At 35.4% G+C, this 19,480-nt stretch overlaps 2 protein-coding genes across 2 annotated transcripts; one reads left to right on the top strand and one right to left on the bottom strand.

Annotated features, from left to right (window-relative positions):
* Positions 1 to 46: 46 nt before the first annotated feature.
* Positions 47 to 1,816, bottom strand: TSG101 (tumor susceptibility gene 101). The gene has a single exon (XM_088233616.1). The coding sequence runs from the start codon at positions 1,557 to 1,559 to the stop codon at positions 348 to 350; it is 1,212 nt and encodes a 403-aa protein (XP_088089742.1). The 5' UTR covers positions 1,560 to 1,816; the 3' UTR covers positions 47 to 347.
* A 232-nt stretch (positions 1,817 to 2,048) lies between these two features.
* On the top strand, positions 2,049 to 14,782 carry DMAP1 (DNA methyltransferase 1 associated protein 1). The gene is made up of 8 exons (XM_088233617.1): positions 2,049 to 2,495; positions 4,218 to 4,381; positions 5,834 to 6,052; positions 6,851 to 6,985; positions 8,536 to 8,838; positions 10,671 to 10,812; positions 13,943 to 14,097; positions 14,612 to 14,782. Exons 1-8 carry the CDS (start codon positions 2,291 to 2,293, stop codon positions 14,717 to 14,719), a joined length of 1,431 nt encoding a protein of 476 aa, XP_088089743.1. The 5' UTR covers positions 2,049 to 2,290; the 3' UTR covers positions 14,720 to 14,782.
* The last annotated feature ends 4,698 nt before the right edge of the window (positions 14,783 to 19,480 follow it).

The raw sequence follows: 19,480 nt of genomic DNA, 5'->3' as shown, positions 1-19,480 counted from the left end.
ACGCTCAAAAAAGATTTACAATCAATAAAATAAAAAATAGTTTATAATATTTAAATATCTTTATTGTACTAATAATTTGTAGTATGAAATTATATTACATGGTATAATATAACAAATACAATACCTTTTCGTAAAGTGTTGTAAATAGGGTTTGCAGAGGTAGAAATCACAAGCCTCAGATTTCTAGAAAACATCATTTAGCAGGCATATCACTTGAAGGTCAAAAATTGATAATAATTATGTCTCCTTACAAATAATATCCACATTCAATAACAATAAAAAAAAATAGATCTAAGGATATTTTAAAACTTAAAACATAGAGTAAATATTTGTGATACAACAGAGACTTAGTAGGCAAGGCCAGCTTTCTGCCTACATTTCTGCATCAAGGCGCGAAGGGTGAACTGCTTTCTGGATAGCGCTCGAACTTGCTTCAAGAAGGAATCCAGATCGATAACTCCAGTTCTCAAAGCCTCTCCCATGTAGTAAATGGCATCTTCAGTTGTAGCCTCTTCGGCAAATGCAGTAAGCAGTTGGTTATAGAGAGGAGCGGTGGTCATCACGGCTTCATCTGGGTCTACGCCATCTTGATCCGACAACTTCTCTATACTTCTCTCTAACTCCTGTTCCTTTTCTTCTAATATGGTCACATTTTGACTCAGTTCCTTCTCCTCTCTTTGCAATCGGTTAAGGATATCATCCAGTTTTAGTTTGCCGTCTGTGAGCTCTTGCTGCGTCCTTCGAAGAGTTTCCAACTCGGCTTGGTTTTGAGAGAAATGTTCTCGCAAGCGACGCTTCAGTTTATCTTCCACGGCCGACCGGAGTGAAGCTTGGATGTGTTCTTCAGTTATGGTGCCCCCGGACGAGTTGTCCACTGTAGGCATGGCCGGTGGGTACCCGCCGTACTGCGGGTTGCCGGGCTGAGCGGGCGGGTAAGGGTACGAGTTAAAGGAGTTGTACCCGCCGTAGGGAGGATAAGGCAAGTTGTTCACCGAAGGGTACGGAGTAGAGGATGAGCCCGGATATGGCATGGATGGGTACGGTGTATAAAGTGAAGGCATTTGTCCTGCCGGTTGCGGTATGAAGGAAGCTGTGGGATACGGCGGCTGTTTAGGACCGGCATCCCGGGGCTTTGTGTACACTGGAGGAGTTTCGCTGAATGTCGTACACATTATTTTGATAAGTTTTAGCAGGTTAGAATTCCCAGATTTCCATTCATGCAGGTATGGTAAGTAGATTTTTCCGCTGTAATCTACGCACTTGGAGACTTTGATAGACATATCCGAAGTCGGTTTTACGAAACAAAGAGGTGCGTTTTCTGGATGAGTATCCATTAGCCATATGCAAACGGGTATATTATAAGAGCTTCCTTTGTATAAAACTGGCACCGTTCCTTCCAAATTAACAAGCTCGCGACAACTTCCATCATTGAATATAAACGTTTCAAACTTGACAGCTAGACTTTTGTGTTGTTGAAGTACATTCAACATTTCTCTTTTAGTAATATCCGGACGTTTATATTTCGTCATATATTGTTTCAATTTCGTTTCGTCAGACATTTTAGTTCTTTTAACAGTTTTCGACTACAATATTTCCAATTTTATTGAACAGCCACTGATATTGTCATTTGTTTCGGGAAAAACAATACTAGATAGAATCTGTAAACTAAGTCGCTTTGCGCGTAGAGCCCGTCAAACTTTACCGAAAATACAAAACTGAAGATCAAAATTACGTCAAAATCTAATCAAAATGACCAATACCGTTTACCAATCAACTATCTATATAATCTGTGTTACCAATGACAATGTTCAACTTCATTTCTTTCTTCTTTTATTACTCATTAGAATTATTTGGGCATTTCCATTACTGGCAATAATTGTCTAAGTTGTTCGTAAGAAAAAAAAAATTAAATCACCTTTATATTTTTGAGGCATCCTGCAAATGACATTATCCTTTTTACAAATGCTAAAACCATCGACTAAGAACTATAGAGTATAATATGACTTTTGTGTTTAATGTTTGGTTCTTCAATGCTAAAATTTAAGAATGACAACACTGTCTGACGCTGTCACTCGCGGGAGGTAATGTCATCGCCGCTTTTTAATTTTGTAATTATTATTGCCTGACATAATATTGTTTTCACGAAATTATTAAACGTGTATTTAAAAAAAGCCGCTAAGGCACAATGTAAATGCATTGGACTAAAAAGTTTTTATCTTAATTTTGCATAACCTGGAGGTTAGGAGCAAGTTTTCAATTACATTTGTACTACACATTATTTTGAACCAGGATGGCCGATGTTCGAGATATTTTAGATCTCGAGAGACCGGTTACACCCGAATTGACCAGAGAATCGATATTAAACGCAGAAAAACTCAAAAAACGATATGTGTCATCCAAAGCTGCCAAAAGACCGGAAGGAATGCACAGAGAAGTCTTTGCTTTGCTATACAATGACAATTTTGATGCACCGCCTCTTCTGCCTACGGATACAGGTATGTTTTGAATTAAAAATAAATATAATTAGAACCTTGCAATGCGCCTTATCACACAGCGATTTCAGTTAACCGTTTTCGGCCATACTAAAATTAAAAGTAATATTATTTTTTGTTAGCATCCCTACTGATTTTCACCGCACACACTCGATAGTTATAATAATAATAATTATGGATAACTTATATAGCGCCGTTTTTGTAATATAATACCTCAAGGGAGCTTTACAAAGTTTGCGTTTCTACCATCATCTCCCAGGGAACAGCCAAATGTGAACCAATTGTTTTTACAGTTATTTACTAGGAAAAAGACAATAGATCCTGTTTACTGCATACCAAAATAAAATAGGGACGAGTTTGAGTTTGGGTATCGTCTATTGTCTTGTTAACCTTAATAATAAGTTAAGGAATGCTATCTTTGTTTACTTTTTTATATTTTACTTTTTGTGCTGTTACATGTTCACTTAATTGCCATACTTACTAGTTCTTTGCTCAATGTATTATTATTGCGTTTCTTAAAATTATTTTTTATTATTAACATTTTAAAATCATTCTTATGTTGTTGAAATTCCATTTGTCGATGCGTTTTGAAGCTGCAAGACTTTGTGATGTTAGCTATCATATTATTTTTATCATATTATGTAACTGTTATCAACTATCAAATATCTAAATTTAGAAAATGGGGTCTAGAATTTCAACCGTCCATGCGCTCAGTAGCTGCAAGACTTGTTGTTATCTAAATTCTAATTTTATAAATTTGCTTTTTATTTCGTTTTTTAAAATATCACTTAAACTCTAAACTTCATTGTCAAATAAAAAATTTAAAATAAAAATGTAAATAGGGGCTAGATTTCTTATTGTCCATGCGCTCTGTAGCTGCAAGACGTTCTGTTATCTAGCTCATATATATCATAATTGGAGACCAGGAACTAGAATCCCAACTGTCCATGCGCTCTGTAGCTGCAAGACGTGTTGGGATATTTATTTATTGTACAGCGCCCTTGAGGTGATTTTCATAAAAATGGCGCTATATAAATTATCCAAACATTATTATTATTACTATTATTATACAAAGATATAAATTTGATTTTAACTTTTTAATTTAAGAAAAATAATGTACTTTTTCATATTACTTTTTCACCACATGCTAAGAATTTATTCAAATGATTTAGAGAACAAGTGGGTTTTAAGTTTCTTCCGAAACATCACTTCACTCTCACAGTTTCGGACTTCTGCTGGGAGAGCATTCCATGCCGTAGGGCCTGCGACCGCAAATGCATGTTCGCCGAATTTAGTGCGCTGTTTGCATTAGAGGTTTAGTGTTAGAGGTATAATAACTTTTCCTTTCGACGTAGATGTAGCTGATCTAAGCGTAAGACGTCTGTCAGCTAGTTCATCTGGAATGCAGAGTTCCCTTAGATATTCTGGAGCAGAGTTGTGCAGTGACTTATACATAAGCCAACAGAGTTTGTATTCCACCCTCTGTGGAAAACGTAGCCAGTGCATTTCCCGAAGTTGTGGAGTGATATGACTGAACTTGGAGATTCCAAAAATAAGTCTCGCTGCGGCATTCAATACAGACTGTAGGCGAGTCATTTTACATGCAATAAACCGAAACGCCAATCTAAATCATTGAAAAGTCATCAAGATGTTGTCAACTCTAATCCCCCCCTTCAAGAAAATCCAGTCCTGAATATTTTTTGAAACTTGATTTTAATGTTTTAGGAAAGGGCTATAAACAGGCAAAAGCAAAGCTGGGGATGAGGAAGGCCCGGAGGTGGGTGTGGACCCCGTTTACTAATCCTGCTCGCACAGATGGAGCTGTTTTTCATCACTGGAAAAGAATATCCGATGAAGCGAGGGAATATCCCTTTGCTCAGTTCAACAAGGTATCTATTTAATAATTCATAAAACACACTTGGAATTGTCTAGCCTCAACAAATGAGGAGTTGGATATATTGAATCGAGACAGTCATTCAAAACAAATAACCCATTTATGTAGAACATGAGTTGATAATGCAAAAAAATATTAATTTCATTGAAGTATTGGCGATTTGAATAAGTTTTGTCGGCCTCGTGGTGTAATGGCCAGAGCGTTTGCCTACCATGCAAGAGGTTTCGGGTTCGATTCTTGACATGGTTGATATGAAATATTTATTTTAAAAGGTGTTTTCACACTAGAATATTTCATAGTCCCTGCACTGGCACCTAAAGCGTAAGACTGATCATCTTACCTTCATATAGTAAAAATGATCAAGATACTCTGCGATTGGTGTACCAATTCAGTGCCCCATATTTGGGAATGATGATGATGATGAATAAGTTCTCACTGTTTTTCATAAAAAATTAATGCTTTATTTTTAAAAAAATATCAAAGAATATGTCATTGAAAGCATTGTCCGTTGCTAGCGACAACTTTCTCACATCTTTCAGTGTAAGAATATCATCTCGAAAGAACGACTCATCTTTTAGAGTTATCCACGAATCAGGCCATTTTTTGGCATCTTCGTAAGAATGGAAGTGCTGGTCAGCCAGGCCACGAGTCATCGATCAGAACAAGTGGTAATCAGAAGGATGTAGAATGTCCGGTGAATACGGCAGGTGAAATAGGACTTCCCATTAGAGCGTTTCCAGGCATGTTTTGACTGGCCTTGCAACATGTGGCCAAGCTAGTCATGCTGCAAAATTAATTTGTCGTATTTCTCTTGTATTGTGGCCGTTTTTCCTTCAACGCTCGTTTCATATGCATTGATCGTAGTCTATCGCTATCACGGGAGACCGTTTTGTTGGGTTTGAGGAGTTCCGTTAGTCATTGACCAGAAGAAAATGTAAACTAAACAGGATTATCTTTACAAATCCTAAAATATGTACAGTCGTTTTTTGATACTATTAACTGCGATTTAAATAGTATGTTAAAGGGTGTACTGACATTGATGTTAATTTAAATTAAAATCGAGTGCAGATTCACAAATTATGTAAATACTAATAAAGTGATATGAAATGTTAATAATGTTTTTTATGTCCAAATGCTTGCAGACTGTTACACAGTGTGTAAAGTGGCCACTTAAACCAGCCAATGACAGGTCATAAGCCCTGTAAATGCCTAGACTTCCATATTCCCTTCTCAAAAATGTTTTCCCTCTCTGTTGAAATAAAAATTGAAATGTTAATATTCGCCTCACACATTGATGGCAGCGATGTAAATTATCATGTCTTAAAAGTGAGTTTTTCAGGATAACTAGTTAAAGACATTGAAAGTGTTAAATTTACGCATATTTAATCAGCTCTAAAGAGTAACGATTTCTGACATCATGTATGAAATAATATATATTTTATTTTAGCAAGTATCTATTCCGAGTTATTCGGAGGCCGAGTATTCTTCGCATCTTCGCAGCGAAGAATGGTCCAAGGCAGAGACAGATCACATGATGGAGTTGTGTCGGAGATTTGACCTTCGTTTCCTAGTCATTGCAGACCGCTGGGACAGAGCCGCCTTTAGAGATCGCTCTGTTGAAGATCTTAAAGAGAGATATTATCACATTTGTGGAGTTCTAAGCAAGGTGAGAATTTAAGCCAAAATATTTACTTTCTAATAGATTGAATTTTTCTGCTGTTTTTTTTATTATCTCAACTTTTAATTTAGAATGTTTCACAAGTGACCAATTTTTCCTTGACCTAAATCATTACACCCCTGTTTCCACTTTTTAGAATTTTTAACTTACCATTGAAAAAGTTTGTTTAGGGTCCTGGTTCTAATTCACAGACAACTTATTTCTTATATTATTTATTGTTTCAGCATTTACTTTGTGGAAAATTTAAAAAAAACTCATTTCTTCATTCGTCCCAGATACAGCTAAAAAGTATTTATAAATCATTGCAGTCATACTGATTCAACTCTCATGGAATTTCATCTTGATAAAATCTCCCAAGGATATTACTTTCTCGACTTCTGTGCGTATTCATAATTTTACATTCACTTGTTGAGGTCTATCACAGCCTCACAATGGACAAAAGTTGCTCCTATAAAATGAAGACACAAGTGGATAAAGGTGTTATGTGACCTAAACAATGAGCAGATATATCCGGGGTTAAAGTTTTGAACACCGTGTGCTGTGTATTTTTTTTCTTTGCATATTTATCTAAACATATGATGGTGAAAACATCTGTAAGGTCAAAGACTTACTTGCAAAAATTGGAAATTAAACAGCAATTGAAGGTCCCATAGCACCTTCATCCATATTTATAAGTTATAATTTGATAACATAACACCTTAATCCAGTGTCAAAGTAAAAGAGCGGTACATAAAACATGTTAACATCCACGTAAAAAAATACAATTATATTATTCTTTTAATTCAGGTGAAAGGAAATAGCTGGTATGGACATGGCTTGGGTGGAACAAGTGGGGAAAGAAGACCCTTCACATTTGATGCTGAGCATGAGAAGAGAAGAAAGGAGCAACTCCGAAGATTGTTTGACCGCACTCATGAGCAGGTAGAATCTTTTTTACTATTATCTTTTGAGGTAGTTATTATTATTAATTTTTTTGTCCTATCTTTGATTTTATTTAGTTGTATTTTATTCTAACTGTACCTGTATATAATTTAAAAAAATATATTTACTGTAGTAAATTGGACTCCATAAGTCCTTAAATAAATAGATTTAAATATTCTGACAAGACATTTCGCATTGCTGATATGTATTTATAAATTAATTAACAAATGCATTAGCAAAATTATTAAAATTTTGATTCAAATATCTACATATTACAACAGAGATGAATAATATTTAAGAGAAGGTAATATAGAAGTCTAGGCATCTACAGGGCTTATGACCTGTCAATGGCTGGTTTAAGTGGCCACTTTACACACTGTGTAACATTTACCTATCTGCCTATATTTAAACATCTATATTCCTTCAATTCTTTTATCTGTTGATGTTTGTGAAGTTAAAGAGTTGAAACCTTTATTTATGCGGGTGAGATTCATCTAATTGAATTATTTATTTAACCTACATACTAGGCAACGCCTGAAAATATTATTTTTTCAATTTCTATACTTCTTCATGGACCAGGTAATTTATCAACAATATTTTGCCAACAAGTGGCCACTTAAACCAGCCATTGACAGGTCATAAGCCCTGTAGATGCCTAGACTTCTATATTACCTTCTCTTAAATATTCTTCATCTCTGTTGTAATATGTTAATATAAACAGCTCCCCAGGGAGTTGAATCCAGTTCTTGTCTACAAAAATTTGGACAAACTCAAAATATTGTTTATTAAAATATCAATAACATTTCTTGGTTTAGTTTTATTACTTTGTTTATTGACCAACGAGCGCTTTCACCTCAGTAGGCATCTTCAAGACTGGTAATTTTAAACATTTTGAACTTAATTACTATTTATTTTTCAAAGTTTTAAGAGATTTAGGAGTGTTTTAGAGATTTTGCAGTTTGCAAAACAGTTCATTTTTATGATAGGAATGTTTGCTATTAGACTAACGTAAGGATTAAACAATATTCACTAGTTTAAAGGGGAGGGGAGAGCACATGGTGAATACAACAATGTGGGGTCTGTATTTCCTCGATTATAAGACTCATGTTTTTTTCTTCCTATTTAGGTGTGTAATGAATGTATTTGTATCTTACAATCGCTGTAAAATTCTGTCTAGTAAAATTGTAAACAAAAATTGTCCCTAATTATCGTTTAGAATGTCAGCAATAAGACTACATTATGATGCTTCAGTGAAAAGAAAAGTTATCGCTAATGGAAAGAAGCACAGAAAAACCCGATTCGGAATATGAAGACATTTCAGAATGATGGTATAATATGCGCATTTTAAAATACTTTTTATTATGACTGTTTGACATTGTCTATTTATCGTATATATTTTTTAAAAGCTGTTTTTTTAGTCTCGAAAAATAAGGGTGTGTATTACAAATGGTGGCGTCTTATAATCGAGTAAATACGGTGACACATAGAACATTAATAAAATAACAATTGTACTTTTGCTCAAAGTTTATTTGTAACCAATTTCTTTTCAGATCGAAGAAGAGCAATCGCTTGTGAATGAACTGAAAAAGATCGAAGCTCGCAAGAAGGAGAGAGAAAGGAAGACTCAAGACCTCCAGAAGCTCATCTCTCAGGCTGACCACGGGGGCAGTACTGGGGGGGCTCTAGGAACCTCGGGTGGCGCAGGAGGTGGAGCGGGCGGGGCCGAGGGGGGAGTGCCGGGGACCGGGGGCTCCAGCCAGGGAGGGAGCTCCATACCGAGAAGGCACGACAGAAAGGTGCATAAGAAAAAGGTGCCACCTCATTCGAGACCCATTAAGGCTATCGATGCAATTGTGAGTTTTTTCAAATCATTTTTAATCCTCGTGACTATGATGTTTCATGAGTACATAAAATACAAGACTTAAAAAATAATGAAGTCATATTTCTTTATAACAGGTCTAAATTATATTATTATTTTTATACATTATAGGAAATAGATTTTCAGCAGTATGTTTACATGTTAAGTTTTTGTTTTTAAATATCTGCATTTAAAAACATGTCATCTTTTGATTAATGTAACAACATTACACCACCATCTCCGAAGGGAATTTTTGGCACAGTCTTTTAAGAATTAATAATATTTTTGATAAAACTTTTCACCCTCTTGGTTTGGTCCGCCATTTAACTAAGTATACCTTTAATATATTACAACAGAGATGAAGAACATTTAAGAGAAGGTAATATAGAAGTCTAGGCATCTACAGGGCTTATGACCTGTCAATGGCTGGTTTAAGTGGCCACTTTACACACTGTGTAACATTCACCATTCTGCCTATATTTGAACATCTATATTCCTTCAATTCTTTCATCTGTTGATGTTTGTGAAGTTAAAGAGCTGAAATTTTTATTTGTGCGGGTGAGATTCATCTAATTGAATTATTTCACCTACATACTAGACAACGCCTGAAAATGTTATTTTTTCAATTTCTATACTTCTTCATGGACCAGGTAATTTATCAACAATATTTTGAGTTTTTTCCAAATTTTTGTAGACAAGGACTGGATTCAAATCCCTGGGGAGCTGTTTATATTAACATATTACAACAGAGATGAAGATCATTTAAGAGAAGGTTATTTAGAAGTCTAGGCATCTACAGGGCTTATGACCTGTCAATGGCTGGTTTAAGTGGCCACTTTACACACTTGGACAAACTCAAAATATTGTTGATAAATTACCTGGTCCATGAAGAAGTATAGAAATTGAAAAAATAATATTTTCAGGCGTCGCCTAGTATGTAGGTGAAATAATTCATTTAGATGAATCTAACCCGCATAAATAAAGGTTTCAGCTCTTTAACTTCACAAACATCAACAGATGAAAGAATCGAAGGAATATAGATGTTCAAATATAGGCAGAATGGTGAATGTTACACAGTGTGTAAAGGGGCCACTTAAACCAGCCATTGACAGGTCATAAGCCCTGTAGATGCCTGGACTTCTAAATAACCTTCTCTTAAATGTTCTTCATCTCTGTTGTAATATGTTAATATAAACAGCTCCCCGGGGAGTTGAATCCAGTCGTTGTCTACAAAAATTTGGACAAACTCAAAATATTGTTGAAGTATACCTTTGTTATTATTTTTGTATATATGATATTGTATATGATGGTTAATAAAAATTTATTACTATTTTTATTAATACAATGTAACTCACTAAATGATAACTTAGGAGACAATACAATCTTCATAAATCAGTCATTTTGTTTGAAAGTTTACTGATTTTGTTGTTACTGAAAGTTTAGTGTTTTATCCAAACAAATGTAAACTACTGTACTACTGACCATCTACTGAGTTATGCTCAAATACATGTTCATTACACATTAATGTTTTGTAACTTTTAATTAAATGGATTTGTATCAAACATGTGTAGCTTCCACACTTCTGTAAATTTTGAATTTATTCTGAACACATATAGTCATTCATATAGATATTTAAATAAGATTAGGACCAATCAAGTTTTTATAAATAAAATTGAAAAAAGGTAAAACATTAAAAGCTACAAACATTTGGAAATCGAAAAAAAAAAAATTCTAATGTAACCATTTTTTTTGTTCATATGCTTGTTAAACCTTAGATTTTTATAATGATTTTATGGGCTTAGTTCTGACAATAAGTATTTTTTTTAGAGTGTGGAAGGGGCTGGAATAAGATTCCCCGAAGCTCGAGGATCTGGAGTCTGGTTGCGTTCACAGCGTATGAAACTTCCTCCCGGAGTTGGCCAGAAGAAGGCCAAAGCCATTGATCAGGCTCTCCAAAATCTCAATATCGGTATGTGATTTATTCACTTTATTTATTTATTTGCATTTTAGCGTCCCGAGTGAAATGTGGAGCTACACATTCTGTGGACGGCTAGATGCATAAATGTCTCCACCCCTCAGAAACTATCAATAACCAAAAGACTCCACGATATGCAGGAAAAAATATTTCAACTTCTTTCATACATGTTGCAGTAAACCCCTCTATAACATTGAGATAGGTACCACGTTATCAGGGGGAACGTTATAGGGGGGACTTAACTCGCGCGGGGTGATGTAATCTCACTGGAACTTGCGGGCAGGGTAGTTCAATGTGACAGTCTAACATTTTTTTGTTTGTAAATAAGTATTATCTAGATCGAGAGATAATGCGTATGACATCTACCGTGTGAACATTGGACCTGGTCCGGAATAGCTCGCTCTTCAAATAAAGTGATGGGGTCGAAATATTTACAATGGCACACACTGTTAAAAATTATAGAGCAAATTTTTACATGTTGTGTTTTAATTTTTTTAAATGTGTGCGTCGATTTGCTTGATCATAATTTATTCCAAGTAGAACATTTTTACTCACTGTATCATGTGAATATCCCTGGGACAGAGCAGCGATGTGCCGATGAGTCATCAATGTTAGTTTCGCTGAACGTGTCTATCAAGGTCAAGGGACACGGACCTATTACGTTATACGGGGACCACCGTTATAGGAAAAAACTGTCGCAAACGTTAAAGGAAAAAACCATATACGAGTGTATGTTATAGGGGGGTTTACTGTACAATAAGAACGAGGAGACTCTATGAACCGGTAGTAGCAGACAGTTTTGGGTTAGCGAGAGCAAAAGGATGGCCCCTTTTTAAACGGACCGATTAGATAAGAGGATTCTTATTAATGCTCTTAACTTGGCCCAGAAGGCGCATCATACACCTAGTGCCAGACATTGTCGCTTCTCCTTCATGCTGCGGTGGATATCCTAATCAATCCTCTGAAGAAATCCTGTGGTCTTTTCTCTTTCCCTCTCTCTATAAATACCGAATTGAGCTTTTCGCAACAATCCAAGGCCCTTTTATAGGTCCTGTCGGATATACAGACCTGCAGTGCTATTGCGAACCACTCCCGCAGCCATAGACAACACTTTTATTTTATAAAAGCTTTTTCTATGGTCGCGAGAGCGTTTGGAATATCACCCCTGGTGGTGGCCTTCCAAAATGAATTTCAAGACTTTTAAAAAGTTTTGTAACCATTTTGGTAAATTGATTGTGTCTAATCAATTTAATCCCAGTCAGTGAAAAATTCAATTTTCCTCTTTTCCCTGATCCATTGAAGTACATATTATGTACTTCCAGATTACCTTATTTCAGCACAAAGATGCCAAGGCTACCAGACTACAGAGAGCTTCAGGCAGCTTTTCTCATTTGGCAATGAGCAATTTTGTTTTGTGTGTGGGCATCTTTAAGGAGATTTAAGTCCTCAGATGCGGTGTGCGGTATGTGGTGGGCAAGCATGACATGATATACAGCATTGAGCGAGACGATGAAGAATGTGGAAGATGTATGCACATCTCAGCGCCTAAATGAAATAAAATGTGCTCACTTTAAATTTTATTTTATTAGAAGATTGTAGAAAAATAAATTACCTTATTTTTTTATTTTATATTTTAAATTCAGGAGTTCACAAAAATCGATGTTATGAACTCCTGAATCTTACTAACTTCAAAATACCAAATCTATTCACTAGAAGTACATAGTTGTTTGCAACTACATACGTAGGTACTAACTATGCACGAAACTCTCCAATTCTGCGTTTACATTCCTAAGCCAACAGATTTACTAGTGATATAGATATTTTTAACACAATAATTATTTATTTTAAAAGGTTCTTAAATGCACTGTTTAAAACTAATTATTAAAGTCGTAATAAAACTTTCTTTTTCATGCAATTTTTTTTCTGTTTTTGATGTGTATTATAATTATTATTATCTTATCTCTTTCTGAAATGAATTTATTATATATTTTTGTGTACCATATATTATATTACTGTCTTTGTTAATGCTATTTTTTTTATACGTATAAATGTTTTTTTTTGTTTTAATTCTTTACAAGTTATTTACAATTTGCTTTTTAATTCTAACACTTTTCTTAAATCCATATTTTTTTTCTTTTTTATTATGCAAAGTTTCACTTTTTATTTTGCATTGAAGTATGATTTTTTTATTCTTCTTTATTTACATTTAAGTCAAGATTAAAATGTCACTATAAAAATATTTAAATTGTTCCTTTATCCTTCTTCTTTCCTTCCCATCCCCTCTCCTCTCTTCATTGTATAGTGTTAATTTTTAATTTTTTAATTAATCTTTGTTTTTAGTTTTTGTATAAAATTGTAAGATTTAATATGTCCATGTATTTATAATTTTCTCAAACTGAACGGTTTGGGTAGGTATGAAGAAATTGCCTTAAGGCAATATGCCCGCCCTTATATGTATATATATTGTATGTGTATATAAAGTGTCAAATAAATAAATAAATATTTATTTACTGACTGAATGCTGTTGAAATGCGATCCCTCAGGCGAATGTGCGGAAAAACAATGTATGATAGGTGCCCTAATGTCGAAATTAGAGCAGAATGCAAGGCTGAGTTAAGCATTATCGACAAAATTAAGAAAGGTCTTTTGCGATGGTTCGGTCATGTGGAACGAATGAATGATGAAAGAACGGCTAAAAAGATTTATGATGCGAATGTGTCTGGTTGTAGAAGTCGAGGAAGGCCGAGAAAGACATGGCATGATCAAGTACAACAAATTCTTGAAAGTGGTCATGTGAAAAGTCGGAATAATCGACGTGCGTGCATGAGAAGATGTATGAATGTGAAGGAAGCAAAGGAAGTGTGCCAGGACAGAGTGGTGTGGCGTTCTATCCTCTCTGCCTACCCCTCCGGAGAAATGGCGTGATGGTTAGTTAGTTAATATTTTTTTATTGTTTCTACATGTATACAAAAAAGCGTTGTTTATTTTTTGAATTATTACTTACTATGTTCGTACTTACCTGTATAATTTTTGTAAATGCCTCTTGGGCGTATTGTAAAATTAAATAAATAAATCAAAATTATGTGAGAATGGAATGCTACACACGAATGTATTTTTTTTATAGAAACAAATCCACCTCCAACTGGGGAAATTTGTCAGCACTTCAATGAGCTACGGTCAGAGTTGTCTCTGGCTCTGGAACTCCGAGCTGCTCTTGCCTCCTGTGAATTCGATTTGCAAGCACTTCGCCATCAGTATGAGGCTCTTAGCCCAGGCAAGGTTAGTAGAAAAAAATTCAATCAAATGTTTTATGTACCGCATTTTGTACAAGGTAATGAATATTATTTCAGGAGGAACAAACAAATTACATTAATGCTATAAAAAAAATATATAAAACAACTTTATTTTTACCACTTATTTTTATATTTTTTCTACCGACCGGTTTCTCAAGCTTTTTTATCAAGGTTTATTAGTTAAGTATATCTTGATAAAGAAGCTTGTGTAGCTTTGAATATACATGAATTTTTTTTATGAATAAAAAAATAAACTTTGATTGGCTCTTCTGTAAAGCTGCTACATGCATGTATGTTTGTTTTTAAATACATTAATGTATTTAAAAATATCTCATCTTTTGTTTAATGTCACCCAACAATACACCATCGTAACTAGAGGGATTTTTTTAGCAGAGTCTTTTAAAAGTTAACAAAACAAAGGAAGGAAGGAAGTTAACATATAAATTACTTTGCTTGGTATTTAAAAAAATAATTTCATAACGATTATCTTATAATTTCAGACTTTAACCATTCCTGCCTCCATTTCTTCGAGCATTGAATCTGAAACTAAACCAAATGCAGAAATAATAGATGTCGTTGGTTCTCCAGGAACACCAGCCATAAATTAATTTAAAACATTTCAAAACTAATGTATTTTACTATCATCTAAATAAATAGTATGATCTTACTTCTAATGAATAGTTTTTATTTTGAAAAAAAATGGTAGAGATTAATAAAAAATATTTTGCCATTTCAATAAGGAACTTCAGCCCTACGAGAAATTGGATACAATAATTTTTTTCTTGTGCACGGTAAAAATTGGAGCATTAAATTGTACTGAAAAGTTTCCTGAAAATGTACGAGAAAAATAGTAAAAAACATTTTAATAAAAACAAATAATTTTTAATGACGTCACTGGTTCATGTGAGTGAACCTATAATATGAGAGTTATGGAAGTGTTCCAGTTTGCTTGCCGTGGATGGGTCAGTGGGAAGAACTGATCGAGAATAACCGGAAAAGAACCTCTGACGTCACACGCGGAGTTATTTCAGAAATATAAAACTTGAAAAGCGTAGTAGCGCTGATAATACGGTATGAAAAATTGTAAAAAAAATTTTTTGGGTTATTTTAGTAGTCTATTAGCAAATAAAAAAAAAAATTGTATTACAACCTTATTTTACCTTTTGGTAAAAATTTAAAATTAATAAATGTTGTATGTAACTACTTACCGACTTTTCTATATCCACCGGTTTCGAGACGTACCCGTCTCTTTGTCAGGACACCAATTAAACCAACATGCAAAACCCATTATACGCCTTCGTCATAGTTGTACAAAAATATAAAACCAACACGACATGCATTTTTATAACCAACCCCTACATGCACTAATTAGGTTATGAAAATATTTTATGTTGTGGGAGAAATTTTGTAAAAAAAGGGAGGGGCGTGAATTTAATAGGTACAGTGTAATCAATACAGCAATAAATATGTATAAGAGAAAGCACGAAGATAGAACTCATAACAAGGAAGACAGAGACGCTTTTCTGCGGCCGGTGTTTGTGTGGAGTTTCAGTCAATTATTGACAGTGATCTCGGACGCACGCATGTAAGATTATCGGTGTATTTATGATTTAAAATTTATTTTGCTATAACAGCTAAATTGCCAGGGTAGGCACTCCAAGTGTTATCAACTTCACGCTGCTGCAACAACCAAACGGCTAATGACAGTGCGCTCATGTTTTGACGCGTGTCCGTCTGTTATATTGTTAATAATTCTACCGAAGCATATCGTTTTACGTCACAGTTAAAAAAAGTTATCGATATGGAATTCAAACTCAACAGTGTTATTGCTCTCTATTTTGCTGGAAAATCGCAACCAGCCATTATTAATGAGTTCGATTGAAGCCGTAGGGCTAAAATACAAAAAGCGCAACATTTAACGCCTGCACAAAACGCAGTTCGCCTTGCTGGGCTAGAGCAGAGGTGTTAAAACACTTGCCGTTGGTGGCGAGCTAGAAAATTTGGTCTTTTCCGATGAATTTTTTCTTACGGTTCAGTAATATGTAAACAAACAAAAAGATCGTTATGGCTACAGTGCAAATTAAAGGACAAATTAAAAGACAATTTAGACCAGCGAATTGCTCTGCGAAAGCAAGCGCCTGCAACAGTGATGGTTTGGGCCGCGGTTACGCACAGGACGCTAACCACTCGTTTTCATTGAACAGGGCGTAAAGGTAAGTCAGCAAATCTACTATGAAAATATTTAAAATTATGCGTTGTTACCTTAGGCACGTAAAATATTCGGTAGAAACCATTGGACGTTTCGACAAGACTCGGCGCCATCCCATGAAGCCCGTGAAACCCAACGTTTTTTACAAGAAAAAGTTCCCAGATTCATTTCATTACAACAGTGGCCTCCTATTCCCCGGACTTAAACCCAATGCAATTTTCCATATGGTCCATTCTAGAGGCCAAAGTATCAACTAAAAAGTATGAGACGGTCGACGCCTTAAATACTTATTGCTTTTCGCTGAGAATAGTACAAAATGCCATCAGTCTACATTCGTGCAGCGTGTGGAGCCTTCTTGGACAGACTTGATGCTTTTATCTGCGCCGAAGGTGGCTACATCGAACAATAACATTTTTAAAAAAATGTGTTACGATATACTGAAGTTTTTAAATAAAAAAAACAAAATTTATAAAACTACAGAATTTTTAATCGGTAACACTTCAAGTGCCGACCCCTGTATATGTTTATTTTTATAAATGATGGAAAATGAATTATTAAACAGTATGTCTAAATGTTTTTTTTTCATGTCTAAATTTCTGAACTTTAGAATATTCCGTCCTTTGCTTGTGGTAACACGATGTTACATCACCGCGCGCAAAGAAATTATTTTGAGAGTTTAAAAACCTCTAAACCAGTAGGGCCTACAAAGGCTCGCGCCTTCGCAACTTCGAACAGCAACAAACAACAAAATGTTCCGCAGAAATTCCGCAACACGGAAAATATAATTGGGTGTCAGCCGATGCTGATGGTCAGATTTTATCATGGTTTTCGACTATAATCACGTCTTGCGGTCTTAAAATATTGTCATGAAAAATTCCACGCATTTACATATTTTTTTTTTTCATACAAACTTTCACCATACTCTTTGAAATCTAGATATCTCGACTTGGGCTGATCGTATCAAATGCGCAGTGACGCTGGCAAAAAGGTAATCAATCGCTGTCCAGACAAGAACCCCTAACTCCACGAGTAATGAGGTGATTCTCGGCAGAGGCAGTTAGGAGTGTCCGTTTTCAGGGCCCTGAAATCTTTCAGGAGCGGTAACTTCCGTGCAATAAGAGGTATCGTCCTGCGACTTCCACTATGCGATCAGATCAAGCGAGCTCTATTTGGGAAAATTGCCTTGCTTTCTATTTTTAACATACCTGATTTTATTTTGTGTTTTTTGAAATTATTATTCTGTGAAAATGGAATGTAAACCAGTGCCCCATACCAACCCTTCAATAAAGAAAAATAGTTTTCACTTTGGGGGATTACTAGGTTTTGGTACTTGTTGGTTTTTTTAAATTTATAGATTTTTCAATAAATTTAATTATTAAAAATAAGATACCCTTTGAGTCGAAAGATACAAATAAATTTTGAAACATACTTATTTTCAAATTGCTGTGACCGATCAAACGACATTTACTGAAATAAACATATTTAACCAAGTATTTTCTTCCGCTCTGAAACTTTACTTCTTTTCGTCTCCAAGAATCGTCGACCGCTCCGCTCTGCAGCTCTGATCTTCACTTCCCTTCGTCTACATTTAAGGTTCCTCATGCTTGCAGACCGCTGTGTAAGCCAGGCTCTAGACGCAGTGTTGAGAAGGTGCTAAGTGAAAAGGTTCTGCACCGCAGACCTCTCTGCTGAAGTTAAATACGGAACGATCGGCCTTCAAAAGGGATGGCGGCGTGAGCGTGACAGTACCCGGCTACGTCTTTTTCCTGAAAACAGAGTCCCCCTTGCAGGGCCAAAGCACCAAAAGGAAAGGTCAAAGTCAGGCCCACTTCCCCTCCCCTGTATTCGTTTCACCACGGATCACTATCGTTTTAAATATGATTTTGTAATGAAAAATGTAACCATGAAGCGTATGTCAGCGTAACTGGCGTCGCGGGTTCGATTCCCGCCAGTTGCAAGAAAAAAATCCAAGAAAGATTTTTTCTCAATTGGTCTGGGTGTTGTGTATTTTTGGTTACCTCCTTCCATATCCTCTTTATTCCACCTGCTGACAAGCCTCAAAATAGAGGCTTAGCGGGTTATTCCTTAAAAAAATAAAGTGTTTTATTCTTAGAGTAATAATTCGCTGCCCGCTTAAAGAGAAGCCCTTTCGCTCTATTACATAGGAGAAAAGCTTTCCAAATTTTTGGTTTGGTGTTTGGTTTAACAACAAACGTGTAACAGATGGTTTCGGTTTGCGCTTGCAATTATCGGCCTGAGTACCTACAGCCCGTTCTATTGCTGTAAACTGTAGCTAACTTCGTCATTGATAATCGTAGAATAGTTTTTGTCCGTGTGGGTGACTTTATAAGAGGGTGGCATATTATTACTCTGAGGTTTTATTGAATCCAACCCCCTTTGAATATGTGAACATGTTAGAAGTGATTAATAAGTGAAAAATAAACGGTTTAATAAAAAGTGATGTGCTGTATAAGTAAAAAAGTCAAATCGATAAAAATATAATACAATGATTATTATTATTATTATTTTATGACTAAGGATGAAAATAACAATGTCAATCAAAAACGTGCACAATTCGATTACACTTAATTTTCTGATCATTATTATTTTTAGAGACAATGAACAATATTGCTAATAATATTGAATCGGGTTGTCCCGGGGCTAGTGTTACGGACTCTCAGATTAGGGGTCCGAAGTTCGAACACCTTTCTACCCTAACTTTATTCTCATTTTCTAATAGTGAGTTATTTACAACTCATTGAAAATGGCTCCAAAATCGAAATGTTTGGGTAAATAATAAAAACGAAAATGTTTCCATTTTAATAATAAAAAAATAAAAAATATGGGCCTGCCACACACTCGACGAGTGGCATGGGAAGTAGCGAGGAAAGGAGGCAGAGACATAGTAGTGTGGCAACATTTGTCATGTCGTGCCCACCGCTCCCTATTTTGTCGGTTTTGAGTGCGAGTCAAAGGACCGGCAATATAAGCGCGAGTGGTTGGCCACATAAACGCGCGGTCGCAGTACGCATGTGGTACGCATCGAGTGCTCACACAAGACACACGCGTCATTTTTGAATGATGTATATTTCTTTGTATGACATTGATATAATTAGCTATACTAAAAATGCATAGCGCGCACGCTGTCACAGTTTCATCG

The sequence above is a fragment of the Micrasema longulum genome, unplaced genomic scaffold (genome assembly GCF_059751315.1).
Source record: "Micrasema longulum isolate JH-2025_06_02 unplaced genomic scaffold, ASM5975131v1 h1tg001133l, whole genome shotgun sequence".
NCBI classification, from domain to species: Eukaryota; Metazoa; Arthropoda; class Insecta; order Trichoptera; family Brachycentridae; genus Micrasema; species Micrasema longulum.
This window is presented reverse-complemented; position numbering and strand designations above follow the sequence as displayed.

Bases quoted from the DNA above. Each gene is read 5' to 3' on its own strand.
- DMAP1 (XM_088233617.1), top strand. From the start codon at position 2,291: ATGGCCGATGTTCGAGATATTTTAGATCTCGAGAGACCGGTTACACCC. The intron at 4,382-5,833 runs GTATCTATTTAA...ATTTTATTTTAG, and splicing joins CCTTTGCTCAGTTCAACAAG to CAAGTATCTATTCCGAGTTA. The intron at 6,986-8,535 runs GTAGAATCTTTT...ATTTCTTTTCAG, and splicing joins TTGACCGCACTCATGAGCAG to ATCGAAGAAGAGCAATCGCT.
- TSG101 (XM_088233616.1), bottom strand. From the start codon at position 1,559: ATGTCTGACGAAACGAAATTGAAACAATATATGACGAAATATAAACGT.